The following is a 25,225-nucleotide window of genomic DNA, read 5'->3' as shown; positions in this document are numbered from 1 at the left end:
TCTTATTAAAAAAAACTGAACAAGTGCGAGTCGGACTCGCCCACTAAGGGTTCCGTACAAATTTAACATTTTTTAAACCAATTTATAGTTTTCAGTTTTTTTCCCTGTATTTGTAGTAAGACGATATTACTTGCCACATTTCAGAGTTCGAGGTCAACGGAAAATACCCTATAGGTACATTTTGATTACTCTGCACAGTGTGTAATTTTGGCTTGGTTGCGGTCATGTGTGGTTTATGTATTTAATTGATAGCTGTTACTATTTTAGAGGTTTGACAAAGACACCGAAGTTTTTTTTATAATTATTTTCGGAGTTATTTTGATTTGCGAGAAAACCCCATAGAAACCATAAAAATGCATTTTATATTTTCAGGTGCATTATATGCAAATAAATAAAATATGTTCTCATAAAACAAGTTTGTAGCCATAACTCTGCAAAAAAACTGCATAAAAAACACGGTATATTAAGACACAATTAAATTACCAAATACGAAAAATATTTTTTTGTGGGACAGTGCCCTAATGGTCGCATTTTATTTTTTAATGGATTGAATGTACACATAATAACATAGTTGTATATTAAATGCCAGCTCATAAAAATGAAGGGGTGACGAGATATGAATTTTTAAAATTTTGGTTTAGGGTTGTTACTAACTTTTCTATGGAAATTTAATTATCATGTTCAGTCATATTCATTGATTCTGCTCATAAATAACATCGTTAATTTTGGTTTATTATATTACTTTTATCATTAAATCACTCATATAACTTTTATTTTTTAAGCTTTAATGCACGGGCTTAGCCCATTGTACGCCTGGATAAGAATATTCGAATTTTTATTACATTTAGGCTATAAAAATCACCCTGCTGTTCAAAAGTGGAGACTAGCTAAAAAATCGCCACAAGCTCGTTTTGTGGAAGAAAGAAAAAAACAAATCCAACATGATATCAGACAGAAAATGGGTTTGTTGATTGACGTAGTTCGGCCCAACTCAGGAACAACTAATGATGGTAATACTGCCCGTACTGCTTTATCAGAATCAAATCGAAAGACCTTTGCCAATATTTTAGGACTCGAAGAATGGCTTCTTGACGACCTACATACTATTCTAGTCGCATTGTCATGTGGTTTGGAAATAGATTCTATGAAATTTCAGGTATTTTGTAACAATTTGGCTAGCAAATACGTCAATAAATATGGCTGGTACAATATGATCGTCACGGTTCATAAAATACCAATACGTGGTGCGAAAATCATAGAATCTATTTCCATACCAATTGGAATGCTCTCAGAACAAGCCGGTGAATCAAGGAACAAATTTTGGCGTTATGATCGAGAGCACCATACACGCAAATTAGACCGCAAAACCACTGTCCTTGACTTGTTTCACCGAGCTTTAGAGTCATCTGACCCTCTTTTGTCGACTATGTCTGTTGGCGATAGACAAAGAAAACGAAAACATTCTGCCATTCCAGAAAAAGTTCTGTAACTTTTAAGACCCACCATGGATAACGTACGTATCCATGACGACTCGTCACCGCAAATTGAGGATACTTGTAGTGAATTTGAACGGGACACTGACGATAACGAAGATAACAATATCGTATTATCATCTGAAGAGTTGTATTGTGATGATTGATGATGATTGGTCATTAAGCTAAATTTCATCTAAATCAGTTCAGCCGTTCTTGTGTGATCGAGCAACAAACATCAAAACATACAAGCTTTCACATTTATAATCTTAATAGAATTTATTTTTGTACTTAGTTTTGGACAACCCTATTTCCATAGAAATTTCTAAAATACTTAGAAACGCTATATCTCTCTACCCCTTCCATTGTCGTGTGTAATTTTTTAGGACATAATAAACAACAATATTGTTCATATTTATAATGAAGAATAAAATGCGACCAACACAAGGTTAAATTAAAAATCAATAAAAAGTGAAAATAAGAAAATGTTAAATAATTCTCATAATACTACAGTTACATTTCCTATTTTTTTTATACGAATAGATAATGCATTGTTACGTTACATAAGGTACTAACAATAATGGAAACAATTATATTTTAGGAGAAAAAAAACTTATTATTTTACCTTAAGGTCGTTGACCTTTCACAAGAAAAAAATTACTACAAAAGTATACAGAAATTTACTCGGATTTTTTATCAGTTGTTGGCCATATCTTTCGAATAAACACATAAACTCCACTTGGCCGCAGCCGGGCCAAAATTACACACTGTGCTCTGAGAGTATTGAAATATAAGTTTTTTGCGGCATAAATGGCCATATCTTTTTTTGCGTTTGCTTAGATGTTTTTCATAGCTACAAGAGACCGTAGATCATAGAGTATAATGGTTTAATTTAAACTTGATATCTCCACGCTGCATTGAGATAAACTGCCGTATTAAAACTTCAAGATATTCACAAGAGACGACACGTACTAGATCCATTCTAGATACGTTATAGTTTAGATTTCAACTAGTTCTCTTTTGCAGCGCAATTCGGGCAACCAATGTCACTTTTACGATAGATCGTGTTAGATATCTATTAGATGTGAATTAGATCTCTAAGTAATATCTTGTGGAAATCGTGCAAGAGTATCTCCAGAATCGCGGAAATGTCAAATTTGACAGGTTAGATCTTAAACATATCGTTATCGTATCTTGGCGATGTCTAAAAGATATCTAATAGATGTCTATTACAAAATCCGAATCGGGCCCATAGGCCCTTGATAGACAGACGGACGTGCGGACAACAAAGTGATCCTATAAGGGTTTAATTTTTTCCTTTTGAGATATCTAACGGAACCCCAAAAAAGATGTCAGCGATATAGCACTAATATATCTTTATTTTATTAATACTTTTTTGTCATAATATATACCTACCTGTATTTTAAAAATATCTATTGTTTTGTATCATAAATCATGTCCTTAGTCTCGTTCTAGTCTTTCCTTGGCCAGTAGCCAGCCAAATTAGCCTGTATAATTTAATAAGTTGCTGTTTAAATGATTTTTCCTATATATTTTATGCTGAATGTACCTCTTGTCCTGTACATTGATATACCTAAACATATTACATAATTATAATTACCTACTCCTCGTAACGTTTTTCTAAAGCTCCCAAAATTCAAGCAGCAAAGTTTAGTAATTTCGTAAATTGCTTTATTAAATAGTAAATAATATAATAATAGAGATAGCAATAATCAAAAATGTGTCATTGTAACGTAATGTATTAGTAAGTACCAGCTAATATTGTTCAATAGATAACACACAGCACATAGTTTAACACATTTTTGTCGTGATGGTTTTGTCAGCAAATACAAATCTGGACGAAAGCGTCAGTCAAGAGTCCAATCAAAGCAGATTTTTGGACGAAGATTTCTTAAAAGTTATTGGACCTTTTTTAAAAATCCAGAAATTGTTAGGTTTAAGTCGAGTAGATATCAAAGATGGATCAGTCACTCCGCCCACAATATTTCACAAATGCTATACAATGGTGTGGTTAATTATGATGACAATTTCTATTTTGCAACTAATTATATCATACAAGGCCAGGTTTTCTGACAATCGCAAAATGTTCTATATGTTTACCATGGCATTTTTGTCAATTGAAGTAATATTTGCCGGATTTTTAATTTACGCACGATTCTGCGATAATCAAGGTAATATAAATTTGTACCTTCAGATGCAGAAAATAGATCGTATTATGGGAAAGAATAGACCTATCAATGTCATGCTTCAAAAACGAAATCGAATAACTGCTTACTCTTTGGCTTTATTTTTTGCTCTCGTCTTTTTAGCCTCATATATATTAGCCAAAGATGAATTTGGAATTTTGGAACTTGTTGGAGCAACGTATACTCTAGAAATTGTAGCAGTGGAGTTGTTTTGCTCTTTAAGTCACATGCGTTTTTTCTACACTAGGGTGTGTCAGTTAAATTCTCAAATCAACATACATACCAGAGAAACAAAATGTGATATTGCAATTTTGAGTAATGTATTTGAAACAGCCAATCGACTTATAATGTCGACAGAATGGCAGCAATGTGACCCAACAGACATTTATCTAAAAGAGATATTCACGGGTTTTATGTTATTTAAGGAGCTATATAGTTTCCAGGTAAATTTTTGAGCAATTTTGATGAATTTATAACTTACACTTACACTTTTTTACTTACTTTTTGGTTCCGTACCCAGAGGGTAAAAACGGGACCCTATTACTATTACTAAGACTCCGCTGTCCGTCCGTCCGTCCGTCCGTCTGTCACCAGGCTGTATCTCACGAACCGTGATAGCTAGACAGTTGAAATTTTCACAGATGATGTATTTTTGTTGCCGCTTTAACAACAAATACTAAAAACAGAATAAAATAAAGATTTAAGTGGGGCTCCCATACAACAAACGTGATTTTTGACCGAAGTTAAGCAACGTCGGGCGGGGTCAGTACTTGGATGGGTGACCGTTTTTTTGCTTGTTTTGCTCTATTTTTTGTTGATGGTGCGGAACCCTCCGTGCGCGAGTCCGACTCGCACTTGGCCGGTTTTTTTTACTTTTTTTACTAGCATTTCACAAATTTATATTTAAAATTTAACTGAATGAAAGGCTGTTGAAACGTCCTTAGTAATTCTTACATGTTGATATTTTATAAGTCGCATGTAGGTACTTATGTGTATTAAGTTACTTACTAATATTTTATAATTAAGACTTTTTCAGATGCTGTTATTTTGTGCATTTTTCGTGTTTTGGATTTTATTTACTTTTGAACACGGCATTATCTCGTTGCAATCAGAGGAAACTGACAAGGTAACTCTCTACATTTCTTCCTTTTATTTTCCATTCAAATATAGACCCTTAAATATAACAGCCTTTATTTATATTTTCAGAGTATGCTACTACTTGATTTCATTAATCTTCTAGCACTGGCATTGATATACATGCTTCTACTTCTGTGGCTGAGTTCTGGAACCGAGGCTTTTATGCGTGAAGTTCGGAAAACAAAACATCTCTCTATATTGATGATGTGCCGCTACGCCGACGGTAAACACTATTTTATTAAAGTATTTAATACTTTACGTAACCTGTATTTAGTACTTTGACAATAATGCTTACAATGGGCGTCGTACCTGTAACGTAGCTGTAACGAGCGCCTACGCACATTGTCTTTATTTAGCAGATAATCTATTCTCTATTTCTCTCACAAATCAAAATCCTCTTTACGAACAAAATTTTTCCCACAGACTACCTATATAATGTTTGGCGTGCAAAAAATATATTTTTCTTGGGGCTAAGAAATAATTTGTTCCAAAAAATTGAGTTATCTCTTCCTGGAGGATCCAAGAAATTTTACCACCATGTTTATTATTTTGAACTAACCTAACTCAGCAGTGATTATATTCTCTTTGTAACTCAGTTTTTAAGTTTCATATGTTAGTTATTTAATATGTTTTATTTATAAGAATGTATATTAAGTTTATTAAACGAATTTATAAGTTTGTATGCAATAAGGCCGCCTATAGTTGGTCAAACCAATTTGTCAGTAAATAAGAACAAAAAAAACTATACTCTTCCTTTTCTTTTGGGTGCTAGTCCTAGTTTGATTTTCCCTGTCTATGTTTGAAATGAGACAGTCCTTTGACACACTATAACTCAAAAATTCAATGTGTTTCAGGCCCCTTAAGGACGACAGCTAAGAACATGTTGAAGCTGATAGAAGAGACGCCTCCGGACTTCTCGGTGTACGGCATGTGGAGCATGGACGCGCAACTCATCATTGATATTTTCAACCTGATCACTAATTTCATATTGACCATCTTACAATTCACGTTTTTGTGATTGGATGACTAAAGGATGTATTATGATATGATATTGATGTACGTTAATAAAAGTAATTGAGCTTATAATAATAAAATAAAATACAGAAAATATTTTTGTGGCTCTCCTTGTGTAACATAGATACTATTCCTGGTGACTGTACACGGAAAGAAAACTGTCTAGTCACTACTTTGGAAAATGAGACTTAAATCTCAAAATGCCCTCAATGAACTATTAGTTACAATTTCTGCTACCGCTGCAATTATACATATAACTCCTTTTTTAGGGTCCCGTAGCCAAATGGCAAAAAACGGAACCATTATGGATTCATCATGTCTGTCTGTCTGTCCGTCTGTCCGTCCGTATGGCACAGGCACTTTTTTCCGAAACTATAAGAACTATACTGTTGAAACTTGGCAAGTAGATGTATTCTGTGAACCGCTTAAGATTTTCACACAAAAATAGAAAAAAAAACAATAAATTTTGGGGGTTCCCCATACTTAGAACTGAAACTCAACAATTTTTTTTTAATCAAACCCATACGTGTGGGGTATCTATGGATAGGTCTTCAAAAATGATATTGAGGTTTCTAATATCATTTATTTCTAAACTGAATAGTTTGCGCGAGAGACACTACCAAAGTGGTAAAATGTAACTGTAACTTCTAAAATAAGAGAATGATAAAACTAAAAAAAATATATGATGTACTTTACCATGCAAACTTCCACCGAAAATTGGTTAGAAAGAGTACATTAATTGGTTACTTAGTTACTTGGTTAGTTACTTACATTAATAGGAGAAAATTGGTTACTAGATAGTAAGTATGTAGTTTTTTTTAATACGTCAGAAATCCCCTAAATACGGAACCCTTCATGGGCGAGTCCGACTCGCACTTGGCCGCTTTTTTTCACTTTAAAAACACCTATACCATGAAAATAATATGCCCGAAGCCACATTAAGTGATACCTACATTTACACGGTGTACAAAGAATTCGAAAATTTCAGAAAAATAAAAAATACTAAACAAAGGAAACTTTCATTTTAGAAATCGATAATTTAGATTCCCATATAAAAATACGAGAAGTTTATCGAAATTTTACCATGTGGAAGTTTTGAAATTTTGGAAATTCTCTGACGGCACATCAATACCTACGTAACATTACCTATACCTACGTAATATTTAGATCAATATAATAATTATATTATCACATGAATATATAACGCAATCACTTAAGGTTGTTAATAGCGTTATTTCTTTTTTCCGATGTAGGTACCTAATCGAACTAAATGTCATTAACTATCACTCTATCAGACATTTTAGTTTAAAAGGCACTATCGTAAAGACGCATCGTAGTGAAATAAATACTAATAAGAAATCTTTTACTATGTCTGCTTCAGTCAATAATATAAATAGGTTAACACCAGGAGACGTGCCCGGAAAGGATATTTTGGACAAGGGTTTTATTAAAGTATTTGCGCCATTTCGTATTATGCAGACAATATTAGGATCGTGTCGGGTGAACATACGCGACCAAGTAGTGACCGCTCCAACCGTCGTTCAAAAGATCTACACAATCGCATTGCTTATTGCATCGACTTTTCTTGGCAAATCGTTGATTGAAACCTATTCAAAAAAAATTTTCACCGAACTCCAATTGACCTACATATATCTTATAGGTTTATCTAGCCTCCATTTCACGTTCTCTCTAAGCGTACTGCATTGTAGGTTTATCAACAACCAGGGAAATGTTGAATTGTACCAAAAAATGCAGACTATCGATCGAATTATGAAAATAAACTGGTCAAACGATGGTAAATTAAGAATGAGCCATTACAAGCTTAACCGCACCGCAGTATTGTCGTTGTTGTCAGTCTTTAGTGCATTGATCTGCATCACTATCTACTTGACCCACGGAATCATCGGAGTCCATGAGATACTTGGCAACAACTGGACTGTCGTTTCTTTCGTTTTCGAAATGGGTTGCTGCTCTAGTCACATACAATTTTTCATTGATCGAATTAATCGTGTTAATTCGATCATTTCCAACCATTTGAAGTCGGAGCAAATCGGAGGAAGGACATTACTTGTACAATCCATTAATCTTAGCAATAAGCGCCAGGATTTTGAATCGAGCGCGACAGACATATATATAAACGAGATTTTTTCTACATTTATTTCCTTTCAAAATCAATATCGGTTTCAGGTACCTACATAAGACTTGTTTTGCTATCAATACAACTACGTATTTATTCGCTGAGATCAATAAATAATATACATGTGTATTTTTTAGATTTATTTATTCTGCCAGTTATTTGTTGCATATCTGGTGGTGTCTTTTCGATATACAATTATTTCACTGCAGAGCAATATTCCTCTGGTATGTATTCCAATAGAGTTCCTCTAGGCTAATACTGCACCGAAAGTGTAACAGCGAAATTTTTTGACGTTATTGTCGGCGCCTAATACTCACCTATCAACCTATCAACTTCCATTAGATATATGTATAAGGATTATATATCGAATAAGGTAAACGTACTAGTGCCCGACATGCTAATGCCCAATAGATGACACTCTGCTGTCACCTCTATTGTCAATGACTTAAGTTTCAAGATGGCATGTACTGGGACTGCGTCGAGCACCGGTACATTTATCTTATGCCAAGTCGGTAGGTACAGAGTTCACGGACTCTACTAGTTAATAAAATAATGTAATTAAGGAAAGCATGCCAAGGCCGATTTATGGTATTTTAGATTTAATTTTCTATAGGACAATTTTATGCAAATAATTCTACTATTCCTACGTAAAATCTGTTGTTCAGAATTTCTTGAAAATCCAAACTAACATAAATGTATAACATAAATCTACTATTCCTACGTAAAATCTCTTGTTCAGAATTTCTTGAAAATCCAAACTAACATAAATTGGGCTAGGCTTACATATTCGGCGCCTAATACTCACCTATCAACTTCCATTAGATATATGTATAAGGATTATATATCGAATAAGGTAAACGTACTAGTGCCCGACATGCTAATGCCCAATAGATGACACTCTGCTGTCACCTCTATTGTCAATGACTTAAGTTGCAAGATGACATGTACTGGGACTGCGTCGAGCACCAGTACGTTTACCTTATGCCAAGTCGGTAGGTACAGAGTTCACGGACTCTACTAGTTAATAAAATAATGTAATTAAGGAAAGCATGCCAAGGCCGATTTATGGTATTTTAGATTTAATTTTCTATAGGCCAATTTTATGCAAATAACTCCACTATTCCTACGTAAAATCTCTTGTTCATAATTTCTTGAAAATCCAAACTAACATAAATGTATAACATAAATTGGGCTAGGCTTACATATTTGGTTTTAAAATCGACTAAAGCAATTTAATAATTTTCAGAAAGCTTTGATACTGGACTTCTTGATCACGGCCACAATGACTGCTTTAAACCTCTGTATGCTTCTCTTGCTCAGCATCCGCAGCGAAATGTTTCTACGTGAAGTCAACAAAACAAAAAAGCTCTCGAACTGTATTCTGGCTCGTTATTTAGACGGTGAATTCCTTTACCTATTCTTATTTTTTTGGTCGTACCATCACGCCCCGTGATTGTTGAGCCACTTAGGTTTCTAGCTAAATTGATTGTATATGATACCTACGCTACGGACTGTCCAATTTAGCTAGAACCCTAAATGGCATAATAATCACGGAGCGTGACTGTACATTATTACTCCGCATTGTTTGACAAAAGCTTTATCTAGGTAAGTACTTTGTACGTGATGTATACTATGTATAGCCGAAATACGAATTACTAATTTTTTGAAAGTACTTAGGTACCACTCGGCCGACCACCCCTACTGATTGATGATGATGATTGTCGTATATATTTTACGTGAAATCGAGATAATGACTAAAATCAAATTTTCTGCATTTAAAAAGTCCGAAAAAACTTTACACAAAAATTATACACAAAGAGTACCTAATACCTATATTTATTTATGTAACTACTCTTCCAGGGCCATTGCGAATCAAAGCTAAGAAAATGCTGAAGATAATAGAACGAGACCCTCCCCGCTTCTGCGTTTACAATATGTGGTACATGGACGCGCGCCTCTTGCTCAACATTTTCGCCATTATAACAAATGCGTTTGTCATTATCCTACAATTTTCATTTACGTGAAGTATATAAATTCTAATAGTCTTACATATATGTATAAATAAATTATATTAAGGATCGCTTTTATGTGCTGTTTTCTTATTAGGTACTAAAACTTAAGAGGAAAGGGAACGGCCGCTTCTCCATACAAACGTAGTCCCCATTTTCCTCTCTGAATATTAACATTATGGAAAATATTTGTGCATAATTTGATGAATAGGTATGTATTAAACATAGCTATGCATTGCTAACTCCTTTTTGAGGATTTTAAGACGAAAGTGGAGAACCCGTGCGTAATCGCCTTTTCATAATACAAACGTAGTCCTCATTTTACTAAAAATATTTTGATACAATTTGTTGTATATCAACTACAGCCATTCCCCTACGTTTGATTTTTATCGATTTTTATGGTTCCGTACCTCAAAAGGAAAAAACGGAACCCTTATACTTATAGGATCACTCGTGCGTCTGTTTGTCCGTCCGTCTGTCCGTCTGTCCGTCTGTCACAGTCTATTTTCTCCAAAACTACTGGACCAATTAAGTTGAATTTTGGCACACATATGTAAGTTTGTGACCCAAAGACGGACATGTAACGTAAACAAATGAATTTTAAATATGGGGCCACTTTTGGGGGGTAAATGAGCCAATTGAAAAATAAAGTTTTTCAAACTATATCGTGTTACACATCAAATGAAAGAGCTCATTGTAAGAATCTAAAATATTTTTTTTTATAGTTTTAAGATAAATATTTTAGCAGTTATTCAAGAAAATAATCGAACTAAAAGCATTAACTATAACTCTATCAGACATTTTAGTTTAAAAGTCACTATCATAAAGACGCATCATCAGAAAATTCACTCCTTCACAAAAGTCAGATTTAGGTATAAAATTACAACTATATCGCCGCCTGCAAGCAAAATTGAAACTTATAACCGCGCACGAACCGTGAATCTCCTTTGCGCGCCGCAGTTTTATGACCGAGCTGTGAGTGTCGGCACGGGGTTATCACTTGACAAGTTATTATACCTATACCTACCCACTGATTTATTATTTTTAAGATAAATATGTAGGAATTACAAACGTTGATTATGTAAACATACATTTTTTATCCGGAGATAGTATGTCTGCTTCTCACGGAAGTAAGTTTCGAAGCCATTGCTGTGTATTTTCAATTTTGCGCGAGCGCCACGTGACACGACTATCGTGCACGCTGGAGCGGCAGCCCACTGCCATACGCCTGTCCGATGGGCGCGCCGGCCAAATATACCTAAACTGCGGAGTGACACCCCCCTGTCATAGTGAAATCGCGCGTGCCTTGCGGCTGATATGAGATATGATATGACCTGCTGACGCACGTAGCGTCTAGATCAAGCACCGTCCGCTCACGGCACTAAAGTTACGCCATTATGCCACTTGACGTCCGTAGGACTTTTAATTTTTTTTGTATGGTGACATTTTTTGTGATGAAATCCATCCCGTTATAGCTGGGCACGTTGGCTGTGGGCACGTGCGCCGGTCACGTGCCCCGCGAGCGCCACGTGTACTACCTACAGGGTTTCCTTAAATCTACGTAGTACCAAATCTTCGAAGGACGGATTCTCCTTAGTTTTTAATTTGAAAATACTTTATTGGGATTCCGATTCGCTCGACAGGGTTTTGAATTCTGAGGGACTTTTCAATTTTATTGTAAGTTTATAGGCATTGTTAGGGTTCCGTAGCCAAATGGCAAAAAACGGAACCCTTATAGATTCGTCATGTCTGTCTGTCTGTCCGTCTGTCCGTCTGTCCGTCTGTCCGTCTGTCCGTCTGTCCGTCCGTATGTCACAGCCACTTTTCTCCGAAACTATAAGAACTATACTGTTGAAACTTGGTAAGTAGATGTATTCTGTGAACCGCATTAAGATTTTCACACAAAAATAGAAAAAAAACAATAAATTTTTGGGGTTCCCCATACTTCGAACTGAAACTCAAAAATTTTTTTTTCATCAAACCCATACGTGTGGGGTATCTATGGATAGGTCTTCAAAAATGATATTGAGGTTTCTAATATCATTTTTTTCTAAACTGAATAGTTTGCGCGAGAGACACTTCCAAAGTGGTAAAATGTGTGTCCCCCCCCCCCTGTAACTTCTAAAATAAGAGAATGATAAAACTAAAAAAAATATATGATGTACATTACCATGTAAACTTCCACCGAAAATTGGTTTGAACGAGATCTAGTAAGTAGTTTTTTTTTTATACGTCATAAATCGCCTAAATACGGAACCCTTCATGGGCGAGTCCGACTCGTACTTGGCCGCTTTTTTTTATAATAATTTATTTACAAACAAGATATATACAGTGTATTACTAAAAGAAATTAAAAACTAGCTTAAATCTAAAATAGGCCCTTGAGGCATTGTACCAAGGATGCTGGCGACATTTCCTCGCTGTATCGCAATGCTGATACGTTGTGCGAGGTAGCCGCCAGCTCTTCGGTCACCAGTTACGTCAACCAGACGCTTCGCGATTTCTGCGAACAACTTATGCGCGCTGGGACCCCATGGACCTAGAGTTTCAACTCCAAATGGTACAAAATGGTACTCTCTACCGAGGCTCTTATATATGTTACGTTTTTAAATTTCGGCGCTTTCCGCCGCCCCGCCCGCTTTTACATTAGTCCGTTGGAGGTGGGACGGTGCCAGTGTGTCTACGCAGGTAGCATCCCACACTAACATCCGTCCCAAGCTCCAAGGAACTAAGGACACCCCATCGGGCCTCTTGCCATCGTCTCTGAAAATGCCAGTCGGCTCAAGAAGAGCAGGCACATTGATGGTGGCAAGAGACCGACGGATTATGTCATTAAGCGACGCATGTCTCAAAAAACGTCCTGAAGCGGCATTGTTTAGTTCGGTTTGTCCTTTTTAGGATTCCGTACGGTGACAAACGCTCAGCTCTGTCCACTTGTCAGCGGGCCGTATTTCAAGTGCCGTGGATCAGTAAGTAGGTATTCATTTATTTCTTGCAATCCATGGTAGGTATGAGTCTACTCAGCTAGCTGCGCTATTATATAGGTATACTCAGCTGCTAAACATTTCTTACGGTATCACATGGACTTTGATTAGGGTATATATACATCTAACGTAGACGGTTTACATAAATTACTGTGTTTTTCTATTAATTACTAGGATAACTTCAAATAAAATAATAAACTAAGGATAAAAAGTCCGTCTGTCTGTCATGTTACGCCTGTTACGGGGTCTATCTAACTACCGTTATTATGAATGTAAAATCAGCCAGGTGCGTGTCGGACGACGCATAATGGAGGTTTCCGTGGTTTTATGAAACCACGATGCAAGTGAAACTTTTTTCGGATTGTAAGTAAAGTAGGTACCTATTTATACTTGGTCAAGCAAATCTTGTCAGTAGAAAAAGGCGGCATATTTGAAAAATCGCGGGTTAGCAACACTACGATTGAATAGGGAGTATAGTGGTATCCAGACGGGACTGATCAAATCGGTCGATTTGATCAAGAGAATAGTAGTGGTAGTAGTAAAACACTTTATTGTACAAAAATCAGAACAAAACTGGAAAAATAACATTCGTCATTAGTACAAAGGCGAACTTATCCCTTTAAGGGATCTCTACCAGTTAACCATTCAGCAATTGAGGAGAAGTGGAGACGGTATCGGTAGACATCCGTACTTTACCAATGCCGCAAAAAAGGAAAAAAGAAAAGAAATTAAATAATAAAAAACGAAAAGTTTCTACTTACTTAAAATATTATAATATTAGTAGCTTACCTACAACAAATAAATACATATATATGCAACTAAATAAGTACATATATATTCTATAATAAATATATTATACACAAAACCTACAATACCGCACACATCCTTCAAATTAAGTTTCGTTAAATAATTGGCCAATCTCATCTAGCGTCCACACGTACACAATTTTAATCAGCAATTTTAAAACCCCGGCTACACACTCGACGAATTAGGCAGAGTGGGCAACATCACGGCAAGCAAACTCTGCCCCGAACCATAAACAAACGCACGTACAGATCCTAGCATTCCGGCTCCTCTACACGATGGGCCAGCGCCGGCCACTCCAAGTGACGCAGCCATGCGGTAGAATGAGATAGCAATATCACTTGCTCCCTCTAACGCATAAATGCGTCCCTTGGAGTGGCCGGCGATGGCCCATCGTGTAGAGGAGCCATTTTACACTCGCGTCTCGTGGCGCGGCTCGTGGCTCGCGCGAGAATGTAAACCGCTTTTATCTCGTATTATGTCCCTCCAAGTATAAAAGTAGTAAAAGTACACAACCAAATTTAAACTAATTTAAAACAAAAAATTGTGACAGGCGACATAACAATGACATATTGGCGACTAGTGACTAGCGACTGGCAACTAACGACAAGCGACTGGCGACTAACGACAAGCGACTGGCGACTAACGACAAGCGACATGCGACAAGCGACTGGCGACAAGCGACTGGCGACTAGCGACAAGCTACATAACAATAACCTATTGACGACTAGTGACAGGCTACATAACAATGACCTATTGGCGACTAGCGACTGGAGATAGGTGACTAGCGACAGGCTACATAATAATGACCTATTAGCGACTAGCGACTGGCGACTGGAGACTAGTGACAGCTACATAACAATTACCTATTGGCGACTAGCGACTGTCGACATAACAGTGACCTATCGGCGACTAGCGACAGGCGACTAGCGACTGTCGACATAACAGTGACCTATCGGCGACTAGCGACAGGCGACTAGCGATAGGCTACATAAGAATGACCTATTTGCGACTAGCGACTGGCGACAGGCGACTAGCGATAGGCTACATAACAATGACCTATTGGCGACTAGCGACTGGCGCCTGGAGACTAGTGACAGCTACATAACAATGACCTATTGGTGACTAGCTACTGGCAACTAGCGACCGGTTACATTTCCGCACTCCGCAGAAGTTAACCAGGTCCAAACACTTATTTAGTTTACCGATTACGCGTTCCAACGCAGGCAAACGGGCTCCTTTACACAGAATTTGCGACCACCACAACAAGCTACTTTCTTCTACTTCTATTTATTCCTATAAACCCAAAGAGAATATAATCACTACGTTTTAAGAGACGGGACCACAGACAAGACAATGGACGGGACTTCCATACTAGCGACTTGGATCAGTTTTTGCAGTCTGTGTGTATGTTCGGTTCTCCAATCATTACCAACATGTACGACAAAGAACTATCAAAAAACAATAGTACCAACAAAACAGACTTAAATAGTGTAGTATCCTACACGCTTGCGTATCGATATCGACAAAATTCTATCGATATCGATAAAATGGGGATGGTTGAAACATAGGCTCCTGTCAACAAATTCCGTACTCAGGCATAGAGAAATATAGTAAGACAAGAGTGCTCACTCCATACATCAGTTCAGACTATTAATTTCAGTGTCTACATCTAGCATCGAGTAGCGGAACTATCAGTACTGCTACTTGACAATAGATGTAGCACCGACCGGAAAGTCTTATGCTGTTGAGATAAGACTTTCCGGTCGGTGCTACATCTATCGTCAAGTAGCAGTACTGATAGTTCCGCTACTCGATGCTAGATGCTAATAGTCTTTTTGGTACTAAAACTGATGTATGGAGTGAGCACTCTATGTATTTTTTTCTCTATGACTCAGGTTAGGATCGAGTCCACATTTAAGTCGTACGTTATATATATAATGGTGTTCTTTGAGTGGGCTAATACATGGTTGGACTTAAATGTGGACCAGAAATATATTGGAGGATGGAGCAAAATTACACATATTTTTTTATTATAAGCTATTTTTTCGAAATAGTCTCCGCCATGGACCTATAATATTAGTAATATTACGGACGTGGTTGGGCGTTTATTTTTTTTGTTGTCCCCTACACTTTTTTTTCAAATTTGGGATTTTTTAATGTTATTTCTACTTCGAATCACGAGCTCTTTCTATCCTAATAGGAGAAAAAAAGTGTCCTAAGGTTTTTATTTCCATTACGTCACCATTTTTCATAGACTTTGTATGGTGGTCGCGGAATGGAAAGTAGACGTGCGCCGCGCCGGCGCGCCGCCGCCGCCGGCCTTTTTTACCACGCCGCCGCCGCCGATAAATGATCGGCGTGAAATCGGCGTGACCTTGAGTGTTGTTAATTAGCTGTTCCAACTTGGTATTTGTGTTTTTTTGTATTAAATATGTGTTAACCAGCCAGTTGCACCAACTATTTGACACACCGATTACAGTTACTGAGTACTGAGTAATCCTCAGTATTCAGCGTCAATAAAGATGAGGGAGCGATATATGAAGTAGCTTTTTTTTCTAATTTAAACTATAGCTGGACAATCAAATCTTGTCAGTAAAAAAAGGCGCGAAATTAGAATTTTCTATGGGACGATATCCGTTCGCGCCTACATTTTTCAAATTTGCCGCCTTTTTCTACTGTCAATATCTGGTTGACCAAGTATATATTTTTTCCTATTAATTGTGAATTACTTGAACTATTAATTAGAATTTGTATACCCTCAACTCGCCCTACGAAGTCAGAATACTCCGTTATAAAAATACATTACAATTAACTAGGCAACAAAAACTCAGGGCTCATGTAGGTACCATGGGTCGTGGGGCAACAGAAAAGGAAAACGAACTAGCTAATGTTGCGGTCATCAACTTGCTTGTTTGCCTGTACTATTGCCGCCTGGCTGACGAAAATAACAACAAGAAATACATCGAAATGGTGGTTCTTCTGAAGAAAATTGAAGATGGAAGTTCTAGAGAGGTCTTAAGATCAACCATTCCAAACCAAATTAATGGTAGTAGAGAGGGCAAACATGATAGGGAAGAAGCGCTGGTGGCCTAGCGGTAAGAGCGTGCGACTTGCAATCCGGAGGTTGCGGGTTCGAACCCCGGCTCGTACCAACGAGTTTTTTCGGAACTGATGTACGAAATATCATTTGATATTTACCAGTCGCTTTTCGGTGAAGGAAAACATCGTGAGGAAACCGGACTAATCCCAATACGGGCCTAGTTTACCCTCTGGATTGGAAGGTCAGATCGCAGTCGCTTTCGTAAAAACTAGTACCCACGCCAATTACTGGGATTAGTTGCCAAGCGGACCCCAGGCTCCCATGAGCCGTGGCAAAATGCCGGGACAACGCAAGGAAGATGATGGAGAGAGGGCAAACATACTCCCAGTTACTGACACACTCAGCGATTACAAAAAAGCGAACAAGTTTGTAGGTATATCTTGGGTTGATAACCAGTGCCGGTGGTTGCACCGCCGAGATACGTCGCAGAGCTGGCATGGCTAAGAGTGCTATGGCTAACCTCAATAAGATCTGGAAGAACAGATGTATTCGACGTGCAACTAAACTGCGCTTGCTACGAGCTCTTGTCTTTTCGATATTCCAGTATGGTGCCGAAACGTGGAGCCTCAAAAAGTGTGATGTGCAAAGGTTGGCGCTTTTGAGATGTGGTGTTGGCGAAGACTGCTGATTATAAGGACCCCTTAATTCTCAGAGCTCAATATCGTCACTCGGCTCTCCACAACATGCCATGGGCGAGTCCTTAGATTCTTCGGACATATTATGCGGTTTTCAGCGCATGATTTGTATAAACAATATATGAATTTAGGCCGACTGAATGGCAAACATGCTCGGTGTGAAGCATGTGTGAGATGGTCGTACGTTATGAAGAGATCGGCTGGCAGCACAGTCACAGGGCGGACACGCCATACATCGAAAATCATTGGCGTTTATATGTGTGAACGGCACGTCTGTACACGCGTCATTGTGTGAGTAAGTCGCTTAGAGCTGACTCTCGTGCGGCGCGCGGCGCGGGGAAGGCTAAGCCGAAGCTTGCCAAGGCCGGCCGAAGTGACCACGCACGACGAGCCGCCCGCTGCTTTGGATAATTCAGCCGAAATATGTTAACTACTGTTTAAGTTTAATTACGCTCTAATTGTTTTGTTACGCCATTATTATATTTACTTATTGTTGATACCTATTGATTTTATATAACATACATATCTAATGGAAAAATTCAATAGGTATATATCTGATTCTATTGTTGTTATAAGTGACTTATAAGCCTAGGTAATGTCGTTTCAAAGTTTAGTAGAAAAGGTACCTTATGGATAAGTGATAGAAAATTCCCAAAAAGAACTAGTCAATACGAGAAAAGAAGTTTGGTAGAGAAGTGTATTTGCATTCAGAAAAACTAACTTGATAATTTCAGTTCTGGTCGGGGGGCCTAGCCAATATTATAATTAATTTATAAACGTACATCGACCGACATTACAAGTCCGAGTAGCCTGCTATTATACCAAAGTTACTCTCGTCAAGTCTTTCTTAACTAGAATAATCTTCATTTGGTTCAGTCGTATGCAATAAATCTGCCATTGGTTTGCTGAAAAATGCCAATACCCGACGCATTCCTATAGGTAATATCTGAGGTCATCGAACCTCAAAGCCGCTTGTCTACAATGGCAACCAAAATATATTATTGATAAGAAATAGACGATTTATACCATCTTAACCCCAAAATATTATTAGTTTATCCTAACTGTTCCATCATCATCAATGCCTCATCATGTAACTTAACCACAAGGTACCTTTTCTTTACATACAAATTATTGGTATTTTTTAAGATTATTATGACGAGGAACTAATTAAATTTGTGGCAGTTTAATGTAAATTAAGATTTTCAATTCATAAAAGATAAACTTCAATGTAATTGATGTTTTGTAGTGATGTATTATTAAATTTATAACCATAAGGTATCTTTTCTTAAATGTATGGAGCAAAGACCGTTATTGTTATGTAAGTTTAAAGTGGCATAAGAGGTTAAATACAGTATTTAGTTGCGGTTTTAGGACTTATTTCATTTGAATGACAGAATTTCTTTCATATGTGCTCAGAAAAATTGATTGTGGGTCACATTAAAAGTAAAAAATATTCAATTTTGTCAGAAATTACATTTTCACGTCTAAATCATTTTTTTTTTTACTTAAACTGTCTCTCAAAGTCGTTTTCTAATAGATAAATTTAAATCTTGAGAACTCATTGCAATCAATCGTGAAAATGAAACAAAACTTTATTTTCAAGAGATTGGTTAGTATACACATAAATCGGTCGATATCAAAGGTTTCTATTTATATTACAGAACAAGTCGCAACATTTTTTTAATCCCAGGAGTCTAAGGTAAGGTTATTTGTAGTCAACTATGTGACTTACTTCAGGAACATAGTTTTTTAGGTGGTAAAACTTAAAACTTCTCTATCGTAAAGTTGCTCATTTTACAACATTATTTTCAAAAATTAATATCTCTGTAACTACACAACTTAGGAGGTTGATCTTTTGTGTTATCGATAGCTTATTTATTGTAGATTACTGGGGTATGCATAACTCCATACCCGCCATAAGGTACCTTTGACCATGGAACGGCAATACAGAGAGGTAACGCAGCCAGCGTTATGGGCTCCATGTCGCTTAGAAGGGGTGTTCTTTTTATAACTTCTTTTTATATTCATCTTTTTTTATTAAGTAGTATATTTTAGTTTTTATATAATATTGTAAGTATTAGTTTAATTTTAATTTTAATTTTAGTTTTAGTAGTTTAGTTTTTAAATATTTAATTTATAGTTAGTTATTATATTAATAAATGTGATTTCAAAGTTCTTAAAACCATAATATTCGAAAACAAGAAAAAACATTTTAGCGTTTTCCAATTTTAATTCCTTATGATTTGAGGATACGGGAGCCGAGATTTAAATATTTTAGGTAATATACCCGTCTCATTAATAGAAGCGGCTCCTAAATCTAGTGCGATAAGGACAAGGCGAAAAATCCTGCATAAAATTCTCAAAAAACGAGGTGGTTTCGTACTCGACTGTTTCCTCCCCCAAAACTTAACCAAATGTAACGAAATTTGGAGATCTAAATGGTAATGAAATTATCTTTGTAGGATTGTTTTGCTTTTTAGGCTAATTGATGTCAGTTTTGAATACCATGCTTCTCTTTGCGGCCTAGTAAATTAGGCCGTTTTTGCGAATATTTGAAGTGCTCTAGCGCCTTAAAAAAACAAAAATATCAAAAAAAAACAACGGGTTGCACTCAGGGAGTGCCGGCAGAAGTGAAAACTCAATGACTACCTAGTGCAAAATGCACTATGTATAATTGAGGTTAACGCCATCTAGCATTAGCGTTAATTACTTGAAACCCCTAAGCACATCACTGTTAGTACTCGAGTTATATTAATTACAGTTAGAGCGAAACTCACTAGATGGCATTTAAACCAATAAAGAAAAACTCAATGACATTACATGTAACAGTTTTTCGATCAGGTCACGTGTCCGTCTTACGGTCACGTGATCGTCTTACGCTGTCTCGAGTTTAACATTTTTTCCCCACCTCAAAAAGTGCACAGCGACGCTAAAGAAGTTTTCACTTCAAAAAGCAAAACAGTCCGACACAGATATTAATAAAAATAATCTGTGTTGAAAAAAAAAGGAAGGTCAGATGGCAGTCGCTTTCGTAAAAACTAGTGCCCATGCCAATTACTGGGATTAGTTGCCAAGCGGACCCCAGGCTCCCATGAGCCGTGGCAAAATGCCGGGACAACACGAGGAAGATAATGAATCTGTGTTGAAAAAAATCATTGCTCAAGCCTCAAAACCCACGGAGGAAACAGTCGAGTACGTTTGTATGGAGAAATAACCACTTCTGTTGCCTCTTAACCCTACCTATAGAGTGCGCGCGCCCGCGCTATGAGCATTTGCCGCCCCGCCGGCCCGCCCACCGCGAAAAATCCGTAATTACTTGAAAACGGTAGGTACCTTTGTCAAGGCCAAGCATCCTAAAACCGCCCCCCCGTTTCTCGCGTCTGTATTTTTGCAATTTGGAGATATTTAGTACGTGCGTGACCGCAGCAAGCAAAGGTTGTTGCCCCAATCTCGCGTTTAACGTAAGTAAAACATGTCCTTTTTTTTCTAGTTTTTATTACGTTTAATGTTGTTTTAATGTAAACATAATAAAAGGAATATGTATTGATATTTAATTTATTACCATTTTTTTCTAGATTAATCTTTAAAAATAGTAAACTGACTTCAAAAAGACAAAATAAAATATTATCCAGTTTTATATGCGCTAACAGTAGCAACTGAAACGTTTGTAGTTGGTGCCAAGCCAAATAGTTACGATACTGGTTAGGGTGACACTTAAGACGTAATACAAAATATGTTTTTCGAACTCATTTTCCTGGTGTTATAAGCCCCTGCTAGGTCTCCTGTTGTTAAAGTAATCATTAACATTAACATCATTGGTTTAATTTTATCTCTAATTTTTAAGCTCAGTATGGTTATCCTACCTACTTAAAATGGAAAAAAAGTTTGTAACCACTTTCGTAGTAAACACTCACCTTTTTAGGGTTCCGTACCCAAAGGGTAAAAACGGGACCCTATTACTAAGACTCCGCTGTCCGTCCGTCTGTCCGTCCGTCTGTCACCAGGCTGTATCTCACGAACCGTGATAGCTAGACAGCTGAAATTTTCACAGATGATGTATTTCTGTTGCCGCTATAACAACAAATACTAAAAACAGAATAAAATAAAGATTTAAGTGGGGCTCCCATACAACAAACGTGATTTTTGACTGAAGTTAAGCAACGTCGAGCGGGGTCAGTACTTGGATGGGTGACCGTTTTTTTGCTTGTTTTGCTCTATTTTTTGTTGATGGTGCGGAACCCTCCGTGCGCGAGTCCGACTCGCACTTGGCCGGTTTTTTTGATTATCTCGACCGATAATTTATGAATAACATGCAGTTTGACACATTATTGAAATCGCTTGTCATAACAAATTTTGGTTAGCTAGCCTGTCATTGTAGCGAACTCGTGGTATTAAATGAATAATGCCTCCCCCATCCATTTACAAATATCCAGCAAGTTGTCATGGCAGAAATGTACTTTACATCGCGGAGTACGGTGCGGACACAAGCACTTTTTCACGAACGGTGCAGAGTGCCTAATTCCAACACGGCAATTGATCAACTCCTACATACTCGTACGAAATCTGATGGCTCCTCTTCACGATGGGCCAACACCGGCCACTCCAAAGGACGCATTTATGCGTTAGAGGGAGCAAGTGATATTGCTATCTCATTCTACCGCATGGCTGCGTCCCTTGGAGTGGCCGGCGTTGGCCCATCGTGTAGAGGAGCCATGAGAGACCATGGGCAATTTACAGTCCCAGTTCATGCCCAACGTAGAGCTCGACGCCCAAGATACTCGGGGGCGTTTCGAACACAGGTGCTTAAGGTATTTTATCCGACACCTAGAAGCCACAGAATCTGTATTTTCAACAAGATGGGGCTCCAGCACATTTTTCTTTGCGGGTACGAAATTACCTTGACCAAACTTTTCCCGAGCGTTGGATAGGAAGTTCTGAATGCCAGCCAGTTTGCCAATCAGTAAGGAGGAATCTTCGACGTCGTGCAGAATAATGTGAAGCGCAAGTTGGTGGTCACTTCGAACATTTGTTGAAATACGTGTAAACTTTGGATTTGTCTGATTTATTTGCAATAAAATCTTTTAAACAAGTACTTACTTATCGCTAAATTATGACATTATTAGACATAATGTACAAAAGAATGTTACTGCACTCAAGAGCAACAAAAACGGTCTCCTTCTATGAGAATCACCATAAAAAGTATTTTCATTGCTTTCGAGTGTAGATCATATGAGTGTAGTTTTATGTTTTAAATGTCAGAATTAGTTAACATGACAAATAGGTGCCACACGACAGTGTGTCCGGGCGTTTTTTTTTTGTTGTACCCTACACTTTTTTTTCAAATTTAGGATTTTTTAAGTTATTTCTACTCAGAATCACGAGCTCTTTCTATCCTAATAGGAGAAAAAAAGTGTCCTAAGGTCACCATTTTTCATAGACTTTGTATGGCGGTTGCGGAATGGAAAGATCGAAAAATGTATGGAAATTTTGGGACACTTTTTTTCTCCTATTAGGATAGAAAGAGCTCGTGATTCTTAGTAGAAATAACATAAAAAATCCCAAATTTGAAAAAAAAGTGTAGGGGACAACAAAAAAAAACATCCGCCCACACTTCGAGATTTTAATTAATTATTTTGTTAGAAAATTACTAAAAATTCAATTCAATTCGTTTAATACGGTGTAAACGTACACGTCAATAACATACAAAAATAAAACACACGCACACACACACATCTAAAACTAATTAAACCTAAACTACACACACGTCAACTAATTTAAAGAAAAAATATTAACAATATTAGTACCCACAAAATGAATTCTTAAAGTTAATCAAAATAATAACCGCATCCGCAAAATAATAATCAAAATAATATTAGTGCATCGTGTTCTCGATCTTCAATAAAATCAGAATTACTTATTTTGTATTACGTCTTGGGTGTCACCCTGTATATAATGGTTCTTTCTTTCTTATCAAACTGCAGGGTTGGCAATCGATTTGACGGGGTGAGGCTCTTAAAATTTTGCCTTTGCACCGACTTTTGAAGTCGGTTTTACTTATTTTTTAGATTTTTTTTATTTTTCCATTTTTAGTTTAAGTTTTTCTGTAAGACTCGTTCCTGTCTGGTCAAAATGTCATGTCACTAAACATTTTTGCGCTTCGGGTACGTTTCAAGTCTCAAGGTCTGGACCTGAAACCATCAAGACTTGAGGAGTTGGACCTCATGGAACCCATTATTAGAACTAGGCCTTAACACAAATTTTCCTTCAGAACTTACTTGTTTTACAAACGTAGGTAATGAAGAGGACAAACACCGAAATTGAAATAAGTACTAATATGAGTTGTTAACTTGTTAGTCTCGTTCTGGTTCATTAACAAATGGCAATGTTTTGGATGAAAGTGCTTAGTTTGTTAATGAAAATACTTAAAATGATAAATGTATACCTTATAAGAATTGAGGAGTTCCCTGGATTCTTCATGGATCCCATCATCAAAACTTAACAAAAACGGGACCAACTAAGGACTGCATAATGTACATTCAAACATAAAAGTAATTTTCCAAATCGGTTCAGAAATGACGGAGTTCTGAGGTAACATAATAAAGAGTGTCCCAAAAAGGTCGCAAGATTTGAAATTGATGAAAAACACATTATTTTTTTCGTTGTAATATATTTGTATATAAAATCTTGAAATACATAAAATAGGGTTATTTGTGGAATAATACGTCAGGCAAATGTCCTCCTACGCTTTGCTGGCACATACGCACTCTTTTGTCAAAATTTTCTATGACCATTTTGCATAGATGCGGCTGAATTTCTCCAATGCAGCGTCGAATTTCCTCTTTTAAAGCATGAGTGGTTGTGGGCTTATTGGCATAGACAGCATAGACTTTGGACTTTAAATAACCCCTTAAAAAGAAGTCTAAAGCCGTTAAATCGCAAGATCTAGGGGGCCAATTCTGATCACCGAATCGGGAGATCACACGACTAGGAAATGTTTCATGCAGTAATTGCATCGTTTCTCTGGCTGTGTGGCAAGTGGCCCCGTCTTGTTGAAACCACATTGCTTCCACATCGATATCCTCTAATTCGGCTAGAAAAAACCTTGTTATCATGTCGCGATATCGAGCTCCATTAACAGTAACTGCTTGACCGGTCTCATTTTGAAAAAAATATGGTCTAATAATGCCTCCAGCCCAAAATCCGCACCAAACAGTGACCCGTTGTGGATGCATTTGTTTTTGAACAATCACATGTGGGTTCTCTGAGCCCCAAATGCGGCAATTCTGACGATTAACAAAGCCATCGAGATGAAAATGTGCTTCGTCGCTAAAGATGATTTTGTTTGAAAAATCTGCATCCCTGTTTTGGCGGTCGATAATCCATTCAACGAACTCTCTTCGCTGTCCATGATCATGAGGCTAACCATGAACATGAGGAGGACAAACCCTAAACATTCAGTTGTCAAATAGTGTTTTTTTTCAGGGTTGTCAGCACTAAAACACAAAAATGGCGGCAAATTGAAATCTTGCGTCCTTTTTGGGACATCCTTTATATACACAAAATATTCGGTCGAATTAATGAGCTCCTCCTTTTTTGAAGTCGGTTAAAAATAATTGACTTTTAGACTTTTGACATTTATTCTTGAAACTTACGGCTCAAAATATAGCCAGCCCTACAGGACTAAACTCCTCGGACACTTATTTTTTTTTGCTGCAGATAAAAAT

The 25,225-nt window shown here is 37.2% G+C and overlaps 2 protein-coding genes across 2 annotated transcripts; both read left to right on the top strand.

The window, feature by feature from the left end:
* Positions 1-3,202: 3,202 nt before the first annotated feature.
* Positions 3,203-5,834, top strand: LOC134662654 (uncharacterized). Its single transcript, XM_063518926.1, has 5 exons — positions 3,203-4,122; positions 4,605-4,615; positions 4,706-4,805; positions 4,886-5,039; positions 5,671-5,834. Exons 1-5 carry the CDS (start codon positions 3,304-3,306, stop codon positions 5,832-5,834), a joined length of 1,248 nt encoding a protein of 415 aa, XP_063374996.1. The 5' UTR covers positions 3,203-3,303.
* Positions 5,835-7,163: 1,329 nt separating this feature from the next.
* On the top strand, positions 7,164-9,995 carry LOC134662652 (uncharacterized). Its single transcript, XM_063518925.1, has 3 exons — positions 7,164-8,017; positions 9,214-9,367; positions 9,828-9,995. The coding sequence occupies exons 1-3, from the start codon at positions 7,199-7,201 to the stop codon at positions 9,989-9,991; spliced, it is 1,137 nt and encodes a 378-aa protein (XP_063374995.1). The 5' UTR covers positions 7,164-7,198; the 3' UTR covers positions 9,992-9,995.
* The last annotated feature ends 15,230 nt before the right edge of the window (positions 9,996-25,225 follow it).

This window comes from Cydia amplana, chromosome 3 (genome assembly GCF_948474715.1).
Source record: "Cydia amplana chromosome 3, ilCydAmpl1.1, whole genome shotgun sequence".
NCBI classification, from domain to species: Eukaryota; Metazoa; Arthropoda; class Insecta; order Lepidoptera; family Tortricidae; genus Cydia; species Cydia amplana.
Note: the sequence above shows the minus strand (reverse complement) of the source record. Positions and strands in the feature narration are given on the sequence as shown.

Excerpts from the sequence above, each read along its gene's own strand:
- LOC134662652 (XM_063518925.1), top strand. The coding sequence starts at position 7,199 with ATGTCTGCTTCAGTCAATAATATAAATAGGTTAACACCAGGAGACGTG. Across the intron at positions 8,018-9,213 it reads AAAATCAATATCGGTTTCAG|AAAGCTTTGATACTGGACTT; the intron begins GTACCTACATAA and ends AATAATTTTCAG. Across the intron at positions 9,368-9,827 it reads TCTGGCTCGTTATTTAGACG|GGCCATTGCGAATCAAAGCT; the intron begins GTGAATTCCTTT and ends CTACTCTTCCAG.
- LOC134662654 (XM_063518926.1), top strand. The coding sequence starts at position 3,304 with ATGGTTTTGTCAGCAAATACAAATCTGGACGAAAGCGTCAGTCAAGAG. Across the intron at positions 4,806-4,885 it reads AATCAGAGGAAACTGACAAG|AGTATGCTACTACTTGATTT; the intron begins GTAACTCTCTAC and ends TTATATTTTCAG. Across the intron at positions 5,040-5,670 it reads GATGTGCCGCTACGCCGACG|GCCCCTTAAGGACGACAGCT; the intron begins GTAAACACTATT and ends AATGTGTTTCAG.